Raw genomic sequence first — 12546 nt, forward strand, 5'->3', positions numbered from 1 at the left:
CTCTCTCTCTCATTTTCAGCTTGCTTTAGCAATAGCAGACCTTGCCTTGCAGATGGCATCTTGGAAAGGCTGCGTACAGACACTGGTTGAAAAGTAAGTAACTGTATCTGTGGCTGAAAATTCATCTGTGGCTGAAAATCATGTGAACCTACAAATGGATCCAGGCCTGAAACAAAGAATATAAGTTTCACCTAAAAATAATGCAAAAAAGAAAGGGAGAGGTTCAAGAAGGTAACAAAATTGGAAACTTGTTTTTGTGACAGATCAGTGATTTTCAAAGTGGTTTTTGGATTATAATGAAAGCAGTAGGCAAGTCAGTTTTAGAAATATCTGAAAGAGTCAAGGCACATTTTGGGGGTGGGTGGGGGTCTTTCCTGTGTTTAAGCCTTGATGACTTCCTCGCCTGTTTTTGTTGTTTTTATTCCCGTTCTTCCTCTTGTACCTATCTTCATCTTTCTGGTGCAGGACTGAATAGGATGCTCAGGTCTTTTAACTTTTTTTTTTTTTAGTTTAGCATCAGGCCAGCACAAGCACATCACACTAATACAGATTGCTGTAGATGTTCTGCTAAGATTGCTCTGTTCAGGACAAAGCCAGCATGCTGTGGGTGAACAGTATGTTGTCAGTTTTGGGAGAGAGTGCGTTTCTATGATTCAGCCTGTCTAAATAATGTGGTTAGATTTTTTTTTTTGCATTTGTAGAACAGGGGGATTTTTGCCGTCTTTCTTGATAGGCAGCTCTTACTTTCTTATGAGGGCTGTAACATGCACTTTTTTAAATAGCCTGTCACTCATTTGTGAGATGCATCAAGATGAAATGCTTTGGGATATCTCTGCCCTGAGTCTCCTTGGATCTCAGATGCCATCATCTCTCCTTGTGGTGCTAAAGTAATGTGGCAGCAGCAGTAACAGATGTTTTGTGTATGTTTTGAGAGCCCCTTTATTTTCTCTATCTTATCGCATTTTCTCTCTGTCTGTGCTTCAGGTATAGCAATGATGTGACATCACTGCCTTTTCTGCTGGAGATCCTCACAGTGCTGCCAGAGGAGGTTCACAGCCGATCGTTACGCATTGGAGCCAACCGCCGTACTGAAATCATTGAAGACCTGGCTTACTACTCTAGCACTGTGGTCTCTCTGTTGGTAAGCTGACCACGTGGAATAGAGGCATGGGGCAAGCACAACAACTGGTTGCTGTTAAACACCCCACACCTGTTCTGGTAGCCTTGTCCAATGGCTTTTTTCCCTTAAAGAGCTAGCCCAGCTTGGGAACAATCAAAATGTATCTATCAGATACAAGAGCCAGGAGTCTTGCAAACCAACCCTAAATAGATGAAAGTCTAGCTGGTGCCCTACTGTAAGCAGTAATCTAAGATCTGGTACCAGAGCCTTTTTTCTTACCTACCTTATCCTTAAGGGCAGCTGGTCTCTCCAGGTTGAGATCCCTTGAAGTTACTGTTGGGAAGGAAGCTTGCTGTCCCACTCTTTCCTGCTCTGTTCTTAAATAGGGGCTTGCAACCACCTGGGCCGTCTGTCCAGCATATCTTGTGAACATTAAATTCAGAAAAGATGGCAGAGAACTCAGACTGCTGGGTGGTGACTGCGTAGGAGTGAACCTTTAGCATCGTTCTAGGATAAGATGCACCAATTCACTGGAAAAAGCACTTTGGGGTTTGTGTGTGTAAGGGGCTGTCTTTTATTTTTGCCACAGAGTCTTGCTTACTGGATATTCTCTGAGAATCCAGGCTGCTTGTGGAGCTAACTGTTTGTGGGCACCAAAACCAGGAGGCATTTGTACTAAATAAGACATGGGTTTTAAGGTGGTGATTCTCAACCAACACCCAGGGTCTGTGCCGGGAGAAAAGTGATGCATCTCTTCTCCTTCTGTCTAGTGCTGGACACCCACAGCTGCTCTCTGCCTCCCCGTAGCCCCTGCCCCACCTACCCTATGCAGTGTATTCTGTTGTACGTGCACACAGATGGATATAGCAGCTCATCTGCCCCCCAGTGCTTCCATGCAGCTGGGGCCAGAGAGACAGGTTGCGGGTGCATATGGTACCAGTCACCAGCACACGAGTTGCCAGGGAGGCAGTCGCAGCAGTGGGGACTGCACTTGCCCTTTTAGGGACAGACCAGGGACAGGAGGGAGTATACGCTGGAAGAAGTAGCCCATGGTAGAGAGGTCCTACCACTGGCTAGATTTTTAGCTTCTCCAGAGTGCTGCAGAATTTCAAAAACTTATGAAGGAGGGTGCTGTGATGCCAGAAAGGTTTAGAACTATGGGTGTAAGGATAGAGATGGAGAGACGCTGCTCAAAGATTTGAAGAAAATGGCCAAAATCTACCCAACCCCACTGTCGTTGATTGCCTGTGCTAGATGGTTTCCCCATTTCCTACGTGTTTGCTTGAAATAAATAGGCAGGAGTGACCAACTCGGTCCCTCACGCGAGGCTGTATTGAAATAGCACCCAACGTGCCTTAATGCACAGAGCTCCTCATTAATTTTTACCATTTCATGTAGCCTATTTAAATGAGAAACTTAATGTGCCCCCAGCTGTGCATAATAGGACTGTAATTCCACCAAGCATTTGGCTAATGTCACAGAACTCCAGATGGAATCCAACTTTGGTGTATTTAATTATAATATCCAGTCAGAAATTATCTCTGTGCTTTGCCCCTCCATCCTTTCTCTGCCTTGGTGCCCTTCACCTCTGTATCTGTTTGCTCTCTCTGCACTCCTGTCTTCCAGCTGCTTTTCTTTTTGCTTCAGTTCCTTGGTTAATTGAATCATAGCTCTTTTGAAGAGGGAGCAGATCTTAGTTCTTTCTCCCTTAAATCTGTCTCTGCTTTAATGCAGGATTGTTCCCCCATTGTGTCATTAGTCCTGTTTTAATTGACTCCAGTGACTGGCCTTCCACTGCTTCCCTTGGGAATAACTCTGTCACCTTGACCTCACCATTGGAACATAAATTCCCCTCTGGCTTTGGTGTTTTACTTCAAATACTTAGTCATTCTGTAGTCGGGCATAACCATGTTTTTTAACTTTTCTTTGTGAATCAGCTCCCCTGACCTTTATTGCCTCTCTTTTGTGGTAGCTCTTTCCTACATCCCCTCCCTGGCTTGTTTGCATCTTTCTGGTGCTAAATTGCTCAGAATTGGGGCATCATGTTCTGTATGTGAGGGGTTATCACATCCCTGCTGTGTGATAGTCTATCTCTGTCCAAAGATAGCCCCAGCTCGCATAGTATTTTTCCTTGTTCTGTGCAGTCTTTTTTCACAAGCTCATCTGCTCTGCTGTCTCGTATCATCTCATGATGGTCTCTAATTGGCTTTTTGTATCCCATTCCAGTGAATATCTTTATTGGGGGTTATTTTCTGTGTGTGTAGACTAGCCCACTTTAAACCTTGTTTTATTTTCTATTCACGTCTTTTTTTCAGACTAAGTATTTTTGTATTTCTCCTTGCTGCTGCTTGTAAATTCAATCTCTATCCTTTCATGTGCACACTCTTCATTCTCAAGCACTTAGATCCATCAGTTAGTTGAACATACAAGTTTTGTTATCTCTTCTAGATCATTAGGGAAGATGTCAGATAAAATTAGGTCTGCGCCCATTCTGTGGAATGACATAGTACTGCACTCAGCCTTAATTAGATGGCTTGCCCATAATTTCTCACTTTTGATTTTCCACTAGCTGCTTTTGAAGTTGTCTCCTTTTTCAGGGGAGGAGGCTGAAGGGAAGTAAAGCTCCTTGACAGTTTATGCTCAGTTCAGAGTTCAAAGCTGGCATTGACTAGAAATCTTAGCAAAGAACGTCACTGGTTTCTACCTTGCTTTTTATGCATGATGACTCTAGGAAGCTGGAATTGTAGTATCAGCATTGCAAGTACTTCCAAAAGGTTTAATTTCCTTGATGTGTTGTTTGTCCAAGGTCAAGCATTGACATGACTTTTGGTCATTATTCAGATAGCACCAAGATAAGAAAGTCGGGGCGGGGGGTGCTAGGGATTATAATTCGACTGCGTATCTGTCAAGTTTGGTATCCTACATCTAAGCTTGTCTAATGTCTCATGCCTCAGAGTAAGGGGGACTCTCTCTCTTCTCTTCCAAAAGTATAATATACCAGCATGTGCATGATTGGTCATGGAGACCCCAGTCCTAATTTTACTAGTTGCTTTAGTGCCGATGCAGAAAGGTGGACTGCCTCTTCTAAAATGGACTGGTTTTAAATTCCAGTCTGGTTTAAAGATGTTTCCATTTCCCTTTCTCAGGCCTGTAGAGATGTTGCCTTAAATACATCTGCCTCATTTCTTCCCCTTCAGCCCCCAGAATGCTTTCTCAGTGAAGTGATGGAGAGAAGAGAGTTGTCACATTGGTTAGACACACAAGCTCGCTTTGCACTGACTGCTGATGCCTTGTCAGAGGTGGCAGAGGGAGCTTGGTTTTGAATGTCTGAAGCTGATGCTTCAACATACAGGGTCATAGCCAGGCCTGTTGAAATAAATTATGCCGTTGAACACATTCCCTTGCAATGATCCTGCTGAGCTCCGTGAGGAAACGCTGCTGACCTCAGCACAGACGCCGTTCAGTTGACAGTCCATCTGCAGTTAAGTCTGCTGAGAGCTGGTGGCTTCTTGGGTCAGGCTGTCATTTGTTTGCTTTGCTAGACAGATTGTACCTAGGTTTTTTCTACACAAGCGCACCCAGCATATATAAAAGACTTGTTCTGTGCAGGATCTCAGTGCAACCCTTTCAGGTTTCCTTTTTGAATTCCACAGTGGGCATTTTAATTGGCAACCTAAGGAGTCCAAAAAAGGGAACAGGGGATTGATTAAATGATAAATTCATTATATGTAACTTAAGCAAAAATTTTATTGGAGTTTTGCAGTACAGGATGGATTAGACTCTGCTGGAGCACTTGGGTTTTTAAGGGGTGCAGCGAAACCATAGCTGCTGTTCTCCCTGCAGTCGGGGGGGTAGACCAAGGGGTTCTCTCAGGCTGTGACTGCCCTCATGTTCTCTCAGTTCCTCTTAGCGCAGTAAGGGCTTCTTCGGATCAAGGTACTGGCAAATCTTGCCAAGCGATTGCTGAAGATCATAAGAAGAACCCACCTCTCCTCCCATCTTCCCCAGGGTTGTAGGCTTCCAGCTACTGCCACAACTAAAATTCTTGTGTCTTACAGAATGAATTAAGTGTACTGACTGCTGTCAGCTTGGCCTGCAAGATGGGTATTTTACCTTCCAGCACCTTCACAGAGACCATAGTAACAGAGCTATTTTTTTTAATGAATTATATCGGAAAATCTCCTCTTGAAATTAGGCTCGGTTGAGGCTTTTCTATATATGAAGCTCATTAGGGTCTGGGCTTCATCAGTCTTTGAGACAGGCCCCTGCAGGAAACTGATGTGCGGCAAATGGCAGCAATCCTTCCAGGCTGCATTTCTCACCACAGGCTGTCATAACCGCTGAAGTCAATAGATGTACTTTGGATCACGTGGAGTACCGCCTGGCCTATTTAGGCAGGGCTGGGGGTGTGCTGTAAACTGTGTACTTTCCTGGGCATGTTTCAGTCCCAGAGTGGCCTTCAGGGCATGGTAGGCTGTTTATATTTCTGTGCATTTTCGCCTCTTGAGGGGATGGTTTGAGGGGGAAGGGCGGGGGGTCAGGAAGTACTATGGAACAGTATGTCAACTCTGGGGAAAACTTATTTCAAGACCGAGAGACCCTGCAAAGAAAGCTTGAAGCAGCACAGCACAAACCCTCATAACTTGTGGTCTCCAGGACTACGTTATAGCTGTGAAGTTAAGAGGTAATCTTTGGTCACCAAACTGTTCCTTCTCCCTGCTCCTTGTCCCCTAGATGACCTGTGTGGAGAAGACAGGCAATGATGAGAAGATGCTCATCAAGACCTTTCGCTGCCTTGGGAGTTGGTTTAATCTGGGAGTTCTGGACAGCAACTTCATGGCCAACAGCAAGCTGTTATCGCTCCTCTTCGAAGTGCTGGTGAGTGTTTGCTTTTTTTTTGTTGAAAGGCTCTTCATTGGCTCCCTGTGGGAATGACAAGAGGAATGTGGCAACCCTCGAACCCAACACTCCTGTTGGAATCCCACAAGGCCATTTGTTACTGACCCGTCCTAACTGTTGCATCCCATCCTTCTTAGAAGACTAGTTTGTTCCTGTTCCCCCTGTCTCAACTACTTGGCCTAGCCTGTCCCTCCCTCCAGTGCAGAGAATCTCACACTCTTTCCCCTAAAGCAGGCCCTTGATAAGACTCTCTGCTTGCCTTATCAGTGCTAGGTGTAATCAAGTCCAGGCCTGTTCTTCCCCAGAGTTTAGTTTCTCAATCCCCTCCTGGCTTTCAGCTTGCTGGGGCAGCTAAGGACTGGCAGCATAGGGCAGGGATCTTTCATACCTAGAATCTAGTTCTGGTTGGGCCTTCCAGAGGTCAGACACACTCATCTTCCCTTACACACTGCTCCATAGTGGCACTTGAAGTCAGGTAGTTCCCTCCTGACTAATACCCAGTAATCAGAGCTCCTAAAGCATGAAAGAAAAGTCATCTTTTTTTTTTTAAGAAAGTGCTTTATCTGCCCACTGCCTGTGTTCTGAGGTCACAATCCAACTTCTTTGGGATAAACTGGTGCTGTCACTAATCTGACATGACACCCAGAGTTCAGAACATTTTGTGCACATAAGTTCTAGGTGATTTTTGAGCTTGACTCTGTTCAGGTCTGGATCAGAGAACTTGCAGGCAAATGTAAAAAGCCATTTTTAAATAGACTCTGTAGGGTGGAGTTTGTCCCCAGTGGGGTGGCAGAAGATGTTGGTTTTAGTCTTGCAGTCCTTCATCATTTGAGAGAGGAGTGGCCAGCAAAAGTCTGTTAGTTCACAACACTAAGAAGGAAACTTCTCTCCTGGACTCAAGTGTGAAGTTGACTTGGAGGGGAGCCACACAAACAGAATTCTTGTCATCTGAGCCAGAGAGCTTACTCTCTACTAGATGAAGACCACAGGTCATAGGTCCTGGCAGACCTTCAGAAAGCACATTTATGACCTTCTCCAGTGTAGCTGTTTCCTCAGGAAGAGGGGAGTCACTTTTCTACTTCAGGGTCCCTGTCCTATCATCTCCCCCAACCACTGACTATTCAGATAGGAAAAGAGTGATGAAAACCACTAACTGGTCAAGTGCATTTGAAATACCTGAGTCTTGGCTATGTAAGTACTTTAATTAAGACTAGAAAAGAAGCTTCTGGCCCACTGGCCTTCCTTAGTTTTGACTGCACTATTCTCAACTGTCCGACTGCAGGAAATCCCTTTCTCATCATCGCTTGGGACCCAGTAGTCCTGGCATCAGGCAGGGATGAGCAGGTATCTGGGGGAAGTAAGGGTGGACACAATTTCCAGGTACAGCAGGTTGGTTCAAGACAGGACTGAAGTGAGCATAGAGAGGCTCTGCCTTGCAGAAAGCTTTTCAGTCATGTTGCCACAGATCTCTTAATCTTTGCAGAGCCTATTATACACTTCTGGCAGACCGTGCTTCTGAAAAGAAGTTTTAATCCTCTATTTATACCCTTTCTCCTGTCCTGACTGTCTTCACTATTCATCATTTTCCTCAACCTGTATTACAAGCGTGTTTTGTCTGCTGGGAGCCAGGTACTAGCATTCTGTGCCTGTTTCTGCCACTGATGTTTTGTGATCTTGAGTACCTTTGACGTCAGTGTTACCCATCTATAAAATGGCTGTTCTAGGAGTTCTGGTCAGCGATTACAGTAGTTCAGTTTTAAAATCTGGTTTTATTCCAGTTCATTTTCTTCAGTTGCTCAAAACTTATTCAGGCAAAATATAGTTTTTGATCCAAAATAAGTGGTGTCTGATCTCTGCTCAGAGTTGAGCTCTTGTACAGAGCTTTGAGCTGACCCTCCTCAGCATTTCATTACATTATGGAAATATCTGGAATAAGTTTCCTGCTACCCCTGGGATTTAAAGTATTTGCACTTTAACTTTCAAAGCTCAGAAAGTTCAAACTTGGCCCATTATGTAACCCTCAATGAAGAAGCAAAATTGGTTTCATGCTCTTAGGTTATGAACATTAGGTCAATATTTTATTCCTGATGATCATGGGTTTAGCTCTCTGTTTTTTGACAGCGTAGGATAGTTGTTTCAGGGATGTATCATCTTTATAAGTGTAGGAGCTCTAAAGGGATTAGTAAAACAGCAAGAATAAATAATACCCTTCTAGAATGAATCTAACAGGCAGATTTAAGAACAGAGTGCATGGAAGGAAGAAATTCCCAAAGCGTAAAGGGTTCTACTGCAGTGTTGATACTGGATCTGTGCAAGCGGACTGAAATTCTCTTCCTTTTTTCTACTGTCAGATGGGAACCTGTATTTCCACTTGTGGTGTGATATGGAGGAGGTAAATAACAGTTCCCATTTCCCAATGGAAAAAAAGAAGAGACAATATTTGATCCGTGCAGCGGGTCCAAGTTAACACTGTAGGAGAAACCTTTACACTTTTGATCATTTTTGAATGCTTGGCTTTTCAGCCTTTAATTGCATTAACACAAGTTTTTCATCCTTCCCTGCCTTCATCACATGGGATCATAAGGCCAAATTTACACTTGACAAGTGCTTTGAGATCCTTTTCTGAAGCAGCATCCCCAAGCATACATGGTGGTGGTGTTCCTTCATCTCTCTCCTGTTTATTCTTGTCTTAGTATGCCAGCCCAGTCTCCTTTCCGAATTGCTCTTGGCTCTATGGGAGCCATTAATGCTCTGTGAAATTAGCCTTGTACAATTAACATGTATGTTTATCAGCCAGCACCCCAAAATCTGTTCATCTGCCCTAAACCACCACCGTGAAAAATATGACATGCACATGAGTCATCTCTCCTCCTTCCCACCCAAGAGAACAGACCAGCAAAATGTTTCCAAGCTGCTGAAGTACCACGGGCTGGAGATTCCCATCATTCTGTTTCTCCTTGGCTTGTGTGCCCCATAGAGAAGTTCTAAAAGGACATTGGTGAGATCTCAAGACCCAAAGGAGGTACAGCAGCAGATAGTGAAGAGACAGCAGAGGAGGTGGTGCAGGGGTGGGGCTTTCATGCACTGAAACATGGTGAAGGATTTTGGGACAGTAATGTCTTAGTGTCCTTAGGTGCCATCTCACTTACTGTATAATCACCAGGCTCACTTCCTCCTCTTGTGTCTTGCAGCAACAGGACAAGACCTCGTCCAACCTGCACGAGGCAGCCTCTGACTGTGTGTGCTCGGCGCTCTACGCCATCGAGAACGTGGAGACAAATCTGCCCCTTGCATTGCAGCTCTTCCAAGGGGTCCTGACACTCGAGACTGCCTATCACATGGCTGTAGCACGAGAGGATTTAGACAAGTGAGTGAGCGAGCCTGGCGGGCCCCTATAGAGCAGGGAGAGCTGCAGTAATGAACTGCCATTGTCTCTCCAGAGCTATTTTGGGAATCTGTTGTGTTTGTGCAGCCCTCTGAAATCTCTCTTATGCAAATGATTATTCATTGAACAGAAACAAGTGAACTAATGATTCCTTTATGCCCTCAATACACCAACCAGAGCCAGTGGGGAGTGATCAGCTCAAGCTTTAACAGGTGGAGTTTAACACTACAAGCTCAGACTTGTCATGCCTGTCTTAACACAGGACAGCAGAAACTGTGCCAGTGTGTGGCTGTCTGTGATGAATGAAGATGGAAGAAGTGAGGAGACTCCTTGATGTGTCCCCAGCCTCTTAGTGCAGAGCTGCACGTTTCCCTTTAAGAGGGCAGTAGCTTAGCACTTCTGATGTCAGTTTATGAAGTTGTGGACAGAAATTAAGTACTCTTTTTTTTTAGGAGCGTGGACCTGGATGTAACTCCTATGTCACCCAAACGTGTCCTCTGCTGTTGCAGGCAACCATGTTGTAAGCTGATCACTCTCCATCTTCAAGCTCCTCTTAGGCTTTTTTTCCCCAGAGATTCTCAAAGCTGCTCCAGAATCCTGCTCTGATGAGAAATCTTCATCTAAATTCCAATCTGCATCTGTTCCTGACCAGTTTACGCTCATGTGCTCTTGTGCCAAAGTTGCCTCCTAACTCTCTCCCCCTGGTTTTTATCTGCAGAATTTATGCAGTGCGATAGCATCCCCTCTCAGCCTTCATTCTGCCAGACTAAAGCCAAATCTCTTTCAGCCTCCACTGATATGATAAGCTGTTCTCTGCCCCTATTCCTTTTGAATTCATGTTACTTGAATGTGGATGGTCAGAATTGCATAGATTGCTCAGGTGAAGTCTTCTCAAGATCTTCCCTGCCTCTGCTTGGAGATGCCTCACCTGACCATACTAGGATTGTGTTTGCCGTTTCACTGTTACATGAGGTTTCTCAGTGAGGTTGGACTGATGCAGCTATGATGGACAAGGAAACGTATGAGAAGAGAGGGTTTTGGGTGTTGTCTTTTGATGGACTGGCTGTACAGTTGGGAGAGATGTTTGAAAATTTTTTGGACCTGAAGTACATTTGGTTACTCAGGCATTCTGTGACTGATAACCGCTTCACCCAGAGTTTTGTCCTTGATACTTTCCAACAGAGGAGCTTCCAGTTCATGGCAGAAATTTTTTGATACCTAACTGTGCAACCAGGCACTTAATACCATTACGTTTCCCCATTTCTATTATTCCAGTTTTAAAGTTCGTCTTAATTCTTCCTGTGTGATTTTTTGTTTTTTTGTTTGTTTTTTTTCCTGGTCCTCCCCTGCATTGACAATACTGTCCAACTTTAGGTCATCTCCAGATGTTGTTAGCAGACTCCCCTTTTCTATGCTGAGGTTACTAATGTAAAGACTTTTTATAAAAGATCAGTCCCAAAAGTTACTAGTAGCTTCCCTCCATCCTTTCAGTACAATACTGTTATTTCCATTCAGCTAGTTCCTTACCAGTCTTTGCATTGTTGAACTCCTCTCCATCCTCTAATAAATTTCTCATGTGACACCATGTCAAATGCTACAGCTTTTCTGTTATTTAGAAAATTACTTGTACTGACAAACATTAGGTTAGTTTGGCACAATCTACCTTTGACCACTTGTATTTTATTCTGTTCCCATTTACCTGCCTGTCTTTGGATAAAAATAATTAAAGCTTTGCACATTATCGAGGTCACACCAGCAGGCAGTGGTTGCCAAGATAATATTATGCACTGTCTTAAATATAGGTGATAGATTTGTTCTTCTCCAGCCAACATGGTGCCAACTGAAGTGTCAGACTTGTTTAAAACTGCTTGCTAGAGCAGTTGCAAAATTCTAAAACTCCTGGTTCAGAGATGATACCTTTTATTAGACCAACTAAGAAATCTCAAAAATATCATCTTTCTTTAAAAATTTTCAGGCTCATGTGCTCTTCTTCAGACTTAGGGAAAATTAAAGATGGTACAAGTCCCCATAGGTAGAAAAATACATTTCATTTTGCACAGAGGAATTTGTGATTTGTGCCAACTTTTGCAGTATTCTGAGCTGCAGATTGTCTGTTTCTCCTGACCTGAGCTCCTCAAGCACCTTGGGTTCTGCTTCTCTCATATAAAACTCATTCAACCTATGCTCTCATTCCTGTTGGCCATCCTACTCTTGCCCCACCTTTAGTCATCACATTGAGTAGAAACAAAGTATCTATTTAATTGATAGGCCATACATACATAGATTCTTTAATCTTGAACTTTTACTCCCTGAATAGCAGCCGTAATTCCTTCCTTGCCTCCTCCTTATTTACGTGGCTAAAGAATCTTTTACTGTTTGTTTCTTTAATTTTCTTTTGCGAGGACTAACCTTGCTTGGCTTTTTGGCTGTTCTCATTTTATCCTTATACCTCCTGGGCTCCAAAAGGCAGTGTTCTTTACTGATCTGTTGTGGGTTCCTTATAGTGCTCTGTTTATTCCTAATTTCCTCTTTTGGGTGATTTGTTCAGCCGGTCTGGAGTTCTGCCCTATAGGATGTTTTTCTTGTTGCTTGAGATACAAATTCCACCTTACTTGTACATGTTTGATTTGAAGAAATTTCAGGCCTCCTCCGTATTCATGTCCTCAAGTTCATCCATCCAGGTAACTTCTCTAATTAATTCCCTTTGTTTTAGCACCCCTTTTGTAGGTGAAAGCCTTAGTCACAGACTTTTGGTGGTTTTTTATCCTCTCATTTAAATTAAATGAAATCAACTTGTTGTTACCTGATTCAGGTTTACTTTTTATAACGAATTCTTCTGGGATGTTCCCAGACTTGCAAGGACTGAGATAGCAGCATCACCACTTAAGCACTTCTGTGGATATCTGAAGAAATCGGTCTGCTCTCCCATACTTTGGCCCCTACTACTCTTAGTAGCATTTGTTCTCTAGTCTGTATCTGCAAAGTTAGTACGGCCGGGAAACTATAGGCCGGTTAGTCTCACCTCGATCCTAGGCAAGCTGTTCGAGAAAATTATGCTGGCACACATCCAGGGGGGGCCAGCAGGGGACTGCATGCTTAGGGGCAACCAACATGGGTTCATCAGTGGCAGGTCCTGTCAGAC

General features: G+C 43.9%; 1 protein-coding gene across 2 annotated transcripts in view; it reads left to right on the plus strand.

The window, feature by feature from the left end:
- The window catches only part of TNPO3 (transportin 3), a 72546-nt gene that overhangs the window by 29320 nt on the left and 30680 nt on the right, over positions 1-12546 (plus strand). For both annotated transcript variants that reach the window (XM_019543828.1, XM_019543829.1), the window contains exons 3-6: positions 20-93; positions 985-1141; positions 5855-5998; positions 9211-9386. In XM_019543828.1, the coding sequence (XP_019399373.1) occupies positions 20-93; positions 985-1141; positions 5855-5998; positions 9211-9386 (551 nt within the window). The remainder of the gene's footprint in view (positions 1-19; positions 94-984; positions 1142-5854; positions 5999-9210; positions 9387-12546) is intronic.

This window comes from Crocodylus porosus, unplaced genomic scaffold, assembly GCF_001723895.1.
Source record: "Crocodylus porosus isolate Cpor-Errol unplaced genomic scaffold, CroPor_comp1, whole genome shotgun sequence".
NCBI lineage: Eukaryota > Metazoa > Chordata > Crocodylia > Crocodylidae > Crocodylus > Crocodylus porosus.